Source organism: Bombina bombina, chromosome 12 (genome assembly GCF_027579735.1).
Source record: "Bombina bombina isolate aBomBom1 chromosome 12, aBomBom1.pri, whole genome shotgun sequence".
NCBI lineage: Eukaryota > Metazoa > Chordata > Amphibia > Anura > Bombinatoridae > Bombina > Bombina bombina.
Genome location: NC_069510.1, coordinates 149,440,302 through 149,454,621, shown reverse-complemented (window position 1 = coordinate 149,454,621; position 14,320 = coordinate 149,440,302). Strand labels below are relative to the sequence as shown.

Sequence of the window (14,320 nt, the reverse complement as noted above, 5' to 3'; positions counted from 1 at the left end):
AAGATAATCTTTGAGCATAATAGAAATAATTTTTCTGATGAGTATAATTAATATTCCAATGCTCCCAGAATGGAAGAAAAAACAAAAAAAATGAGAATATTGAAATGATACATTCTGCCTTGTGGAAATGTCGTCCAAAATTAATTTAAACATAACAGAAAGACAAAAACACTTCTAGCATAGCGCCGTCATGTGGTATGGATACATTTTCATATAAATTCACCTAATAAGGAGTAAGGAGAGAAGAAAAAAAAAAAAAGAAAAAAAAAGGGGGGAGAAAGACCCCTTAAATCTGATCCTGCAAAAATGACGGGAACACAACCCTTTCAATATGGCGTTAGAACAGTTCTGAGCCCCTAAATGGAGCAACCGCTTAGATTTGAGCACCCTGAAGTAACGACATGACCAATTAATTTTTTACATTATAATATCCCTTTAAATAATATCTGGAAAAAAAAGAAAAAGTCATTTTAAAGAATTACTGCGTCTAATAAGGAATCATAAAAGAAAAACATCAGGGAATTGCATTGTGTTTATTAGTACATAGTGTACACCATACCTCATAGAAAGACAGTGCCAGCTCAGAGATGTACCCCAAATTACAAAAGCCTTTGTTTTGCTTTACTGCAAAATAAAACTTCACATTTGACTTCAGTAAAGACTAGCAGAGGTACAGTAATTGTTAAGCAGGACAAAAAGCTGTGTTGTTTTATAAGTTGGTGTGACATGTCTGCATTCAAACACATACAATGCTGCTTACATATATCAATGCATTATATTTTACTTACAAGGTCTCCAAACTTATTGTTTCATCTGCTTGCGGCTTCATTCAGACTTTTAATACATGGTTGTTAAGCTTTTTACCTATAAAAAAGCATGGGATATTTTTTTTCTAGGTGAATAGAGCAACACTGTGTATTGTTTTCTCTTCATATTCTATTAAAGCAATATTATAGCCACCAGTATAGCGAAAAATGATCTATTGAGCAAAGACCTTGACGTGGCTTCTGTCAATTCTTTATTTCCTTTCAGACACAGTAACCTCGCTTTAGCTAAAGGACTATTCTGTTACAAATGATTTGCTGTCTTCTATGAATTGATAATGGAATGTACTTTTGGTCTCCAAGACAATATGCTAAGGAACAGTGTAAACCATCCAAAGGTGCTCTTATTGACCACAAATGAGTATAGAGTGTAAGTTACATTTTCACTTTTTGCAGATTTCGGAAAATCCCATGCTGAGGGACTCTCATCTGCTGGATGGATCATCAGCCATAACTTCTCTTCAGGTCATTGAGCAAGTGATAGAGGCTGATGGTGTTTTGGAGGAACCAGCAGACATTCTAGGAGTCATCCAGATTTTGAGGCAGATATCAGAGCTTGAAGACCTGAACCAAGGTGAGAAGCTGGAGGAGTTAAGTCACCACTTTGTGCAGGTGACAGGAAGTCTTCTTGAGCAACAAGATCCTACAGTATGGGCAGAGATTAATCCGGTAAGTGATCTGGGTTCATTAATCATCTTCATCTATGTGTGTTATGTCCAATATTGCACACCATTTAAATCCAACCCATTTGTTTGAATATTTTCATGTATTTTGTCCAAAATCACTTTTTTTGTTAGTAGTTTATTTTGCACAGAGATGCATCTTGTATTTTTAAAAGATGAAACTTATCAGATAAAAATGATCATCAGAATATTTGTTTTATTGTAGGGAAGCATTATAAAGTTAACTGAAAATTACACAAAATGATAATTAGTTGTTAATTGAGCACATCATGAAAAGATATTATTGGACAGTAACATGCTACTAAACACATAAGTACATATCATCAACAATATTGAAAAAAGTCATTAACTTCAACTTTACTCTTGCCTTGTGTCATGCAAAGTGCATGATGTCTCTTACCAATGGTGAAGGGGTTAATGACACAACAGGTACATTTTATGTAGCCAAATATTTCAATGTGACCAGCTCTATCATGATTGTAAAAAGTATCCCCTGGTTGACAGCACCCAGAAAGTGTATAAGCCATAAGTTGTGGTTAAAAATATTATGACATGATTTTCTGGGTGGCAAGCATGTGGCATGTTTTATAATGGGGGTTGTTGTTTTTCTACTAGTCTATGTCTGCAGCCTTGTAGGCCAATATCGTAATGTGAGCACCATGAAATCACTCCAAAAGGTCATGTGACCTGAGAGGGTATAAAACAGAGCTTTCTCATTCTCTGACATTTTAATATCTGAAAGGATCATTTTTGGAACTCTCAAATACATCATCTTAAGCTGTACGTGTAAGGTTTCAGTTCATTTTTATTTATTTTATGTAATCTGCCCTTTTTTATCCCTATAGGCCAATGGTTCTCAATCTCTCTAGTGCCGAGGCCCTTTGATAACATTTCTAAATTTGTGGTGACCCCTAAAAATATTGAATCAAATACAATACACGACTTCCTTTTATAAACTTTATTTATTTTTTATTTATTGTGTATTGAACTGTATTCACATTGTATAATCATGTGAAAATATTAAAACAAAGCATAACAACGGTAACATAACAGTCTTAATTAGACTCCACAAATCAAAAAACATACTTAAGCGACAGTGTGAAGGCTGGGGTTGCTTTTTTCTTACCAGATCAGAAGTTCTCGGGGCAGTCTTTGCAAGAGCACAACGAAGATCATCACCTGCATCAATTCTACTTCTGTATTTAGACTTGATAACCAACAAGCTTGAAAAGCCTGTTTCACAAAGATATGTTGTTGGAAATGGAAGAAGGCACAACACAATCTCAGACAGAACAGGATAGGACTGCAAACACTTGATCTAGAACTCATTAACTGTCATTGATGAGAAATCATTTTTTGCTTCATTGTTGGTAATGAGTTCATTGAACTCCTCTTGTGCATTCTCAGTAACATCTTCAACTTTGACTGTGAATGGACTTCTAGCAAGTGCAAATTGGGTGTCAGGTAAGTTTGGAAAGTATGATGAAATTTTGATGAAGTTTTGAAAGTATTCTTTGACAGTAATTATCATTGTGATCCTTTTGTCAAGTTCAATGGCATTTTCCTCAAAGAAAGCAGATAAGTTGGGCAACATGTAAATTCTATTTTCATTCAATTTTTTTTTGCCAAAGTTGAAGTTTCATTTGGAAAGATTGGAACTTTTCAGACAAATCGAGGCATGTAGCATTTGGTCCTTGAAGTGATAAATTTAGCTTGTTCAAGATTGCAAAGATGTCAACCAAGTAAGCTATTTTCTGCAGTTCATTTTCATTGCTGAAAAGTGCTTTAAACTGTGGTTTTGCTTTCTGATTAAAAAAACGTTTTTAATTCATCATAAGGATCAAAAACACGTTTTAGAACTCTTCCTCTTGATAACCATCTCACATCAGTGTGAAATAACAGAACATTATTGGATGCATCCAATTCATTACAAATTTTAGAAAACAGTCGACTGTTTAAAGCAATTGCTTTTACAAAATTGGCGGCACTTACAACGCTTTTCATTACCTCTTGTAAATCTTGTGGCAGCGTCTTCGTTGCTAACATTTGTCGATGAATCATACAGTGAGTTCCGATGGCTTTTGGTCACTCATTTAATACCAAACGTTGAAATCCAGACTGACATCCTAGCATAGCTGGGGCACCATCTGTGCAAACACCACAAACCTTTTCCCAAGATATCTCATGCTTTTCCAGAAATGAACCAAGTGTGTCAAATATATTGTAGTTTCAAGAGGTTTGCAAAAAATAAACTCATCTTTAAAGTAGCCATCATTAATATGCCTCACGTAAACCAGTAATTGAGAACAGTTTGCAACATCTGGAGATTCATCCAGCTGGATGCTAAATATTCCAAGTGGAGCAGATTTCATTTCCTGGATTACCTGTCATCTATTCTTCTGTTGACAGTGTTGTTAAATAAGGAAATTGCACTTAATGTCGTAACAAATTCAGCTCCAATCATAACTCGATCAATGTCATTGACTGCTGGCAACAGCAATTCCTCTGCAATGGTGTGAGGTTTCTTAGCTTTTGCGATTCTGGGAGCCACCATATATGAAGCTTTAACGGCTGCTAGGTTTTGCTGGTTGTATTTGCTGCCAGTATCAAGTCTGCTTATCTTGACACCATCAGCCTTGTTTTTAAAATGCTGGGTATCCTTGCCAGCGAAGCTTGGGTGCTTGCTATCAAAATGACGTTTCAGTTTGTTGGGCTTCATAGATTCGGACGATAGAACTTCATTACAAATAACACATTGCGGTTTCTCAATTCCTGCTGCAACTATTGAAGTAAAACCATACTTTAAAAAATATTCACTATATTTTCTTTTCTTAACCGTCTTCTCTCCATGATCCATTATCATTGGCTCACTAATAAAACGTTTATTTATGGCAGCCATAAAGCATAAAGTTTATGCTTTAATAATTAGGACCTTGGTGTTTATGCTTTTAAAATGTACTTCGTAAGTCCCTGCAGCGGTTTATGTTGCATAAGGCGTCCGGTTCGATATACCATAATCATCAAACGGTGCCGTAATCATAACTTTCCTATTTTTAACTGTTTACAATATATTACATTATTATAGCTTAATGTATTGTAAATGTAAACAGTTAAAATAGGAAAGTTATGAGAATTGAAATGTTTGAGGTATGATTAAGTTGTTTGCCAACATATGACAATTGTAGAAACTACTAAATGACCAAAAAAATAATTTGTAAAAGTTTTAGGCGACCCCTGGCAAATCGTCATTCGACCCCTGATGGGGTCGTGACCCACAGGTTGAGAACCACTGCTATAGGCAATGAGCAAGACCACTCTTGGGTCTGTTAAGCAAAGTTAAGTGGATAATGGCACAATAAATAACCAGCCATTACAAGTGGCTGGTTATTGCTACCCCAAGCTTGCGGTAGCAATTAGCGCTTACAAAATTAACCAGAGAAAAAAAATCCTGTTTATGTTGAGATGCATGAAGTAAATGGTGGAGTTGGGCCTATTTTAACCTGGAGGCATAGCAGTGTCCTATGGTATCTCTAACTTTATCCCTGGACAACAGCTTCCCATGTTCCAATAGTTTGAATAATGGAATTGTGTATCCCAATTCTTCTCTGCCTTCTGTTATCTAATCTACCTGTTTTTTTTGGGATTGAGAAAAGAGATCGAGTAGATAAAATTATTTTGTAAGTTTGTAAAAATTGATGGCCAAGAAGAAAACAAATGACAATGAATATCTAAGATTTTAGGTTTAAAATCAAACATAAGGATAGAAAACTCAAGCCTAATGATAGTTCTGAAGAACTTAGCAATGATACCAGCTTGGGTAATTTTGACACTACTGTGTTGCTACATCAAATTTCAGAGCTATTTATGCCACAGTTTGATTCCATGAAACGGGAAACGGTTAACCTTACAAGTTAAGTTAAACAATTTTTGGATCAAATGACCGAATTGGAAACAAAAATCTCAGATATAGAGGATAGATCCATGACCCAAGAACAATCTATCATTTTTTAAGGTAATAAGCTAAATACTTTACAAACAAGAATGGAAGAGCTGGAAGATAGGGTTATTGGGCTCTCTAAAACTGGTGATTTTCTGGATTTAATTTAATTTGCATTAGTGAAACTTCCCCAGTTAGTTGGTTGTAATATTGAGAATGTTGTGATCCCTATAGAAAGAGCCCACAGAGTAGGACCTGCCCGTAGAAATCCTGAAGGTACCCCAAACCCAAGAGTTGTAATAATCAAATTCCTGAACTTTCAGGACAAATTTCACATTCTGAGACTATATCATAAAAACAATAACATTTTTACAGGACAGCATAAAGTGCTTTTATTTAAGGACTTCTCAGTAGAAACACACAAACTAAATGGAGGGGAATGGCACCATATCGTTCTAGGTTAATTAAAGCTAACCTAAAGGCAAGATTAATTTATCCAGCCAAAATAGCCCTGGACAAAGATGGCGACATTTTGACTTTTAATAACGTGGATGAAGTACAGGCCTACTGTCATAATAATGGAGTAGAATAACAAAAAGAAAGCTAATGATAAAGCAAGTAGGGATAAGTAAACTGGTCATAACTTTTGTTCAGGAGACACATCTGAATCCCTGGGAAGCTTTAAAGCTAGAAACTAAATGGGTGGGTGGGTGAGGTGATATGTACTCCCTATGATAAGAAGAAAAGAGGCTTGGCTAGTCAGTTCAATAAACAGCTATCTTACCAAATAACATCTACAGAAAATGACCCAGAAGAGAGATATCAAATAATTAAAGTCCAAGTTAACAAGAACCAGTATATACATTGTAATGTATATGGATCAAACAGGCTGGAGAGGGAATTTTGGGAGATACTTAGTTATTTCATTTATTGGGAAATATTTAGTGATCGTTGGAGACTTTAACATGATCTTGTCACATACTTTAGATAGATCTAATATAAGGCATACTACTATAAAGACTAGAGAAGCAAAGATACTGCAGAATTTTTGTCAGAAATTGGCCATTAAAGGTATCTCGTGCCTTCAAAACCTTAGAGAGTTTACGTGTGAATCTAAGACTTTTAGATCTTTCTCCAGAATCAATTTCTTTCTAATTTCACAATGTATGATGGGAATGGACATTGAAACAGATATAAGGGAAATAGTACTGTCAGATCATGATATAATTTCTTTAGAAATAGGATATAAGGATCAGTTCTCTGCAAATAATATTTTTTCCCCCCAATACCTCAAACACAATATACATTTTAAGTCTTGGTTGCACAATGAGTGGAAGGAATTCTTGGGTTTAACGCTGACTATGTAGATAGGCCGGAAATATTCTGGGAAACTGCAAAAGCAGTATTCATAAGGGCTATAAAGGCCTGTGTATCCAAAAGTAAAGCTATAAGGAAAAAAAAGGCATGAGCAACCGCATAGCACGGTAAAAAAAACAGATTTATCAATAACCCGTCTATTTCTCTATGGAATAAATATAAAGATATTAGACTAGAGCGGGATTTATTTTTAAAAAAAACATGACTCTTGAGGAGCAAAAACAAAATGCATTTTTTGCAGGCATACAGGGTACATCAGACAAATTTTTGGCTAAAATTTCTAAAACAAGATGACAGAAGAATTTTATAGCAGCTTTGAAATTTCAAAATAAAAGGTTAACTAATGTCACAGAGATAAGACAGGCATTTTAAAAAAAAATCAGGAGGTTTATTCTCCAGTTCCGATTAATGAAACTAACAAAGAGAGATTCTGGTATGGTATAAATCTTCCACAAGTTTTGGCCTCTGATCTTCAAAAATTAAATGAGCCTATTTCTTTAAAAGAAATTTCTAAAGTCATAAATAAATTAAAGTTAGGTAAATCCCAAGGACCAGATTCTCTGCCAGCCGAGTTCTATAAACTGCTAAAGGATCAAATTCTTCCTATCCTTAAATCATTATTTAATGAATATGTTATGGGAAATAAACCCCATTCTCCATTATTTGCTGCATTGAATATAACTTTAATACTTAAAAAAGGTAAAGATCCGGAACTAACAACATCCTACAGACCCATCTCCCTCTTGAATCAAGATTACAAGATCTTAAAGGGACACTGAACCCAAATTTTTTCTTTCGTGATTCAGATAGGGCATGCAATTTTAAGAAACTTTTTAATTTACTCTGATTATCAAATTTTCTTCATTCTCTTGGTTACTTTATTTGAAAAGCAAGAATGTAAATTTAGATGCCAGCCCATTGTTGGTGAACAACCTGGGTTGTTCTTGCTGATTGGTAGATAAATTCACTCACCAATAAACAAGTGCTGTCCAGAGTACTAAACCAAAAATTGTCTGGCTCCTTAGCTTAGATGCCTTCTTTTTAAAATAAAGATAGCAAGAGAACAAAGTAAAATTAATAATAGGAGTAAATTGGAAAGTCGCTTAAAATTTCATGCTCTATCTGAATCACAAAAGAAAAAAAATTGGGTTCAGTGTTCCTTTAACCCCTTAACGACCAACGACGTATGGGGTACGTCCTGCAAAAAATGCAGTTAAGGACCAAGGACGTACCCCGTACGTCGTTGGTCTTTGAAAGCCCTGGAAGCGATCCTGATCGCTTCCAGCCGCTTTCATGTTATTGCAGTGATGCCTCGATATTGAGGCATCCTGTAATAACAGTTTTGAGCAGTCCGATTTAGAGAGAGCCACTCTGTGGCCCTCTCTGCATCGGCCATTGATCGCAGTGTTCGTTGGTGGGTGGGAGCTTATCCAGGGAGGTGGGTGGGCGGCGATCAATGGAGGAGGAAGGCAGGATCGCGTGTGGGGAGCGTGCCAAAATGCGCGCGCGTGCACGGGAGTGTGCGCGCACGCGTGCACGAGGGTGGGTGCGCGCGTGTGCGGGTGGGAACCCTACACTATGGAACAATTATAAGGACTCAGTGGGAGAGAGGGTATAAATAAATAAAAGTAGTAATATGGGAGAGGGTTGGGGGTTGGGGGTTGTGGGGGGGCAGCTACACTACAGAAAATAGTTGTTTTTTTTTAATAAAAATAAACAAAAACTTTTTAATTTCAAACTGGGTACTGGCAGACAGCTGCCAGTACCCAATATGGCACACAATAAGGCAGGGGGGGGGGTTAGAGAGCTGTTTGGGGGGGATCAGGGAGGTTGGGGGCTAAGGGGGGATCCTACATAGCAGCATATGTAAATATGCTAAAAAAAAAATAAAAAAATAAAAGATAGCTTTTATTTTAGTACTGGCAGACTTTCTGCCAGTACTTAAGATGGCGGGGACAATTGTGGGGTGGGGGAGGGAAGAGAGCTGTTTGGGAGGGATCAGGGGGTGTGATGTGTCAGGTGGGAGGCTGATCTCTACACTAAAGCTAAAATTAACCCTGCAAGCTCCCTACAAGCTACCTAATTAACCCCATCACTGCTAGCCATAATACTCGTGTGATGCGCAGCGGCATTTAGCGGCCTTCTAATTACCAAAAAGCAACGCCAAAGCCATATATGTCTGCTATTTCTGAACAAAGGGGATCCCAGAGAAGCATTTACAACAATTTGTGCCATAATTGCACAAGCTGTTTGTAAATGATTTCAGTGAGAAACCTAAAATTGTGAAAAATTTAACGTTTTTTTTAATTTGATCGCATTTGGCGGTGAAATGGTGGCATGAAATATACCAAAATTGGCCTAGATTAATACTTGGGGTTGTCTACTACACTACACTAAAGCTAAAATTATCCCTAAAAACTTCCTACATGCTCCATAATTAACCCCTTCACTGCTGGGCATAATACATGTGTAGTGCGCAGTGGCATTTAGCAGCCTTCTAATTACTAAAAAGCAACGCCAAAGCCATATATGTCTGCTATTTCTGAACAAAGGGGATCCCAGAGAAGAATTTACAACCATTTAAGCCATAATTGCACAAGCTGTTTGTAAATAATTTCAGTGAGAAACCAAAAGTTTGTGAAAAAATTAGTAAAAAAGTGAACGATTTTTTGTATTTAATCACATTTGGCGGTGAAATGGTGGCATGAAATATACCAAAATGGGCCTAGATGAATACTTTGGGATGTCTACTAAAAAAAATATATACATGTCAATGGATATTCAGAGATTCCTGAAAGATATTAGTGTTCTAATGTAACTAGCGCTAATTTTGAAAAATAATGGTTTGGAAATAGCAAAGTGCTACTTGTACTTATTGCCCTATAACTTACAAAAAAAGCAAAGAACATGTAAACATTGGGTATTTCTAAACTCAGGACAAAATTTAGAAACTATTTAGCACGAGTGTTTTTTGGTGGTTGTAGATGTGTAACAGATTTTGGGGGTCATAGTTAGAAAAAGTGTGTTTTTTTCAATTATTTCCTCATATTTTATAATTTTTTTTATAGTAAATTATAAGATATGATGAAAATAATTGTATCTTTAGAAAGTCCATTTAATGGCGAGAAAAACGGTATATAATATGTGTGGTTACAGTAAATGAGTAAGAGGAAAATTACAGCTAAACACAAACACTGCAGAAATGTAAAAATAGCCTTGGTCCCAAACGGACAGAAAATGGAAAAGTGCTGTGGTCATTAAGGGGTTAATGGCTATTATTGCTAACAGGTTAAAATCTTGTCTGAGTTATATTATACATTCAGATCAGACAGGGTTTATGATGGGCAGGAATCCAGTTAAGAATTTACGGAAAGCCCAATTGGTACTAGATTTTTTCTGGAATAAGATCTCAGGCAAAAAATCTCACATGAAACCGGATCTAGCAATCCCTACGGTCGATGCTGAGAAAGCATTCAACTCAATTATATGGGACCATTTATTTTCTTCATTGGAGGGATTTGGGCTGACGGGGTCTTTTCAACAGTTTGTCTGAATGCTTTATCAAGCTCCACTCTCAGCAATTATAGTGAATGAGGATCTATCAGACAGATTTCCTTTGAAGAGAGGCACCTGTCAGGGTTGTCCTCTGTCACCTTTATTGTTTAATTCATCCTTTTAACCCCTTGCAATTTATCTCAGGCAGTAAGTAAAGGGTATACAATTGGGAGGGCAAGAGATTGTGCTTTCTCTCTTTGACGATGACCTTCTACTATTTCTGAGTAATACAACATATTCTATACAGCAGGCTCTTCAGATCTTTGAGTTGTTTAGCTCCTTTTCAGGTTAAAAGATCAATAATGAAAAATCTGAGCTGCTATTGATATACTGTATAAGCCATTACAAGTAGTGCCTCACCCATTCCAGGAAACGAAACAGGTCAAATATCTAGGTATCACTCTGAGTAGCAACCCAGCACAGTGGTACGATTTGAACTCTTCTAACGGCTAGATTTAGAGTTTGGTGTTAGCTGTCAAAACCAGCGTTAGAGGCTCCTAACGCTGGTTTTGGACTACAACTGGTATTTAGAGTCAGTCAGGAAAGGGTCTAACGCTCACTTTGCAGCCGCGACTTTTCCATACCACAGATCCCCCTACGCCATTTGCGTATCCTATCTTTTCAATGGGATCTTTCTAACACCAGTATTTAGAGTCTTGGCTGAAGTGAGCGTTAGAAATATAACGACAAAAGTCCAGCCGCAGAAAAAAGTCAGTAGTTAAGATCTTTCTCTGCTAACGCCGGTTTATAAAGCTCTTAACTACTGTGCTCTAAAGTACACTAACACCCATAAACTACCTATGTACCCCTAAACCGAGGTCCCCCCACATCACCGCCACTCTATTAAATTTTTTTAACCCCTAATCTGCCAACCGCAAACTGCCGCCACCTACGTTGTCCCTATGTACCCCTAATCTGCTGCCCCTAACACCGCCGACACCTAGATTATATTTATTAACCCCTAATCTGCCGCCCCCGCTATCACTGACACCTGCATATTTTTTTTAACCCCTAATCTGCCGCTCCGTACACCGCCGCAACCTACATTATACCTATGTACCCCTAATCTGCTGCCCCTAACACAGCCGACCCCTATATTATATTTATTAACCCCTAATCTGCTGCCCCCAACGTCGCCTCCACCTACCTACAATTATTAACCCCTAATCTGCCGACCGGACCGCACCGCTACTATAATAAATGTATTAACCCCTAAAGCTAAGTCTAACCCTAACACTAACACCCCCCTAACTTAAATATAATTTAATTCTAACGAAATAAATTAACTCTTATTAAATAAATTATTCCTATTTAAAGCTAAATACTTACCTGTAAAATAAACCCTAATATAGCTACAATATAAATTATAATTATATTGTAGTTATTTTAGGATTAATATTTATTTTACAGGCAACTTTGTAATTATTTTAACCAGGTACAATAGCTATTAAATAGTTAAGAACTATTTAATAGTTACCTAGTTAAAATAATTACAAAATTACCTGTAAAATAAATCCTAACCTAAGTTACAATTAAACCTAACACTACACTATCAATAAATTAATTAAATACAATACCTACAATTATCTACAATTAAACCTAACACTACACTATCAATACATTAATTAAATACAATACCTACAAATAAATACAATGAAATAAACTAACTAAAGTACAAAAAATAAAAAAGAACTAAGTTACAAAAAATAAAAAAATATTTACAAACATTAGAAAAATATTACAACAATTTTAAACTAATTACACCTACTCTAAGCCCCCTAATAAAATAACAAAGACCCCCAAAATAAAAAAATGCCCTACCCTATTCTAAAATTAAAATAGAAAAGCTCTTTTACCTTACCAGCCCTGAAAAGGGCCATTTGCGGGGCATGCCCCAAAGAATTCAGCTCTTTTGCCTGTAAAAAAAACCCATACAATACCCCCCCAACATTACAACCCACCACCCACATACCCCTAATCTAACCCAAACCCCCCTTAAATAAACCTAACACTAAGCCCATGAAGATCTCCCTACCTTGTCTTCACCACACCGGGTTCACCGATCGATCCAGAAGAGCCTCCGATGTCTTGATCCAAGCCCAAGCGGGGGGCTGAAGATGTCCATGATCCGGCTGAAGTCTTCATCCAAGTGGGAGCTGAAGAGCTCCATGATCCGACTGAAGTCTTCTATTAAGCGGCATCTTCAATCTTCTTTCTTCCGGATCCATGTAGTTCATCCCGCCGACGCGGAACATCCATCTTCACCGACGACTTCCCGGCGAATGACGGTTCCTTTAAGGGACGTCATCCAAGATGGCGTCCCTCGAATTCCGATTGGCTGATAGGATTCTATCAGCCAATCGGAATTAAGGTAGGAAAATCGGAACAGCCAATAGAATGCAAGCTCAATCTGATTGGCTGATCGGATCAGCCAATCGGATTGATCTTGAATCTGATTGGCTGATTCCATCAGCCAATCAGAATTTTCCTACCTTAATTCCGATTGGCTGACAGAATCCTATCAGCCAATCGGAATTCGAGGGACGCCATCTAGGATGACCTCCCTTAAAGGAACCGTCATTCGTCGGGAGGTCGTCGTTGAAGATGGATGTTCCGCGTCGGCGGGATGAACTACATGGATCCGGAAGAAAGAAGATTGAAGATGCCGCTTGATAGAAGACTTCAGTCGGATCATGGACCTCTTCAGCTCCCGCTTGGATGAAGACTTCAGCCGGATCATGGACATCTTCAGCCCCCGCTTGGGCTTGGATCAAGACATCAGAGCCTGGACGGATCGGTGTTATACCCGGTGTGGTGAAGACAAGGTAGGGAGATCTTCATGGGCTTAGTGTTGGGTTTATTTAAGGGGGGTTTGGGTTAGATTAGGGGTATGTGGGTGGTGGGTTGTAATGTTGGGGGGGGGATTGTATGTTTTTTTTTACAGGCAAAAGAGCTGAATTCTTTGGGGCATGCCCCACCAATTGCCCTTTTCAGGGCTGGTAAGGTAAAAGAGCTTTTCTTTTTTAATTTTAGAATAGGGTAGGGCATTTTTTTTATTTTGGGGGTCTTTGTTATTTTATTAGGGGGCTTAGAGTAGGTGTAATTAGTTTAAAATTGTAATATTTTTCTAATGTTTGTAAATATTTTTTTATTTTTTGTAACTTAGTTCTTTTTTATTTTTTGTACTTTAGTTAGTTTATTTCATTGTATTTATTTGTAGGCATTGTATTTAATTAATTTATTGATAGTGTAGTGTTAGGTTTAATTGTAGATAATTGTAGGTATTTTATTTAATTAATTTATTGATAGTGTAGTGTTAGGTTTAATTGTAGATAATTGTAAGTATTGTATTTAATTAATTTATTGATAGTGTAGTGTTAGGTTTAATTGTAGATAATTGTAGGTATTGTATTTAATTAATTTATTGATAGTGTAGTGTTAGGTTTAATTGTAACTTAGGTTAGGATTTATTTTACAGGTAATTTTGTAATTATTTTAACTAGGTAACTATTAAATAGTTCTTAACTATTTAATAGCTATTGTACCTGGTTAAAATAATTACAAAGTTGCCTGTAAAATAAATATTAATCCTAAAATAGCTACAATATAATTATAATTTATATTGTAGCTATATTAGGGTTTATTTTACAGGTAAGTATTTAGCTTTAAATAGGAATAATTTATTTAATAAGAGTTAATTTATTTCGTTAGATTTAAATTATATTTAAGTTAGGGGGGTGTTAGTGTTAGGGTTAGACTTAGCTTTAGGGGTTAATACATTTATTAGAGTAGCGGTGTGGTCCGGTCGGCAGATTAGGGGTTAATTATTGTAGGTAGGTGGAGGCGACGTTGGGGGCGGCAGATTAGGGGTTAATAAATATAATATGGGGTCGGCAGTGTTAGGGGCAGCAGATTAGGGGTACATAGGTATAATGTAGGTTGCG

The 14,320-nt window shown here is 36.6% G+C and overlaps 1 protein-coding gene across 1 annotated transcript in view; it reads left to right on the top strand.

Annotated features, from left to right (window-relative positions):
- Positions 1-14,320, top strand: part of ADGRD2 (adhesion G protein-coupled receptor D2) — a 677,900-nt gene that overhangs the window by 47,090 nt on the left and 616,490 nt on the right. The window contains exon 5 of the mRNA XM_053695488.1: positions 1,221-1,493. Within this exon, the coding sequence (XP_053551463.1) occupies positions 1,221-1,493 (273 nt within the window). The remainder of the gene's footprint in view (positions 1-1,220; positions 1,494-14,320) is intronic.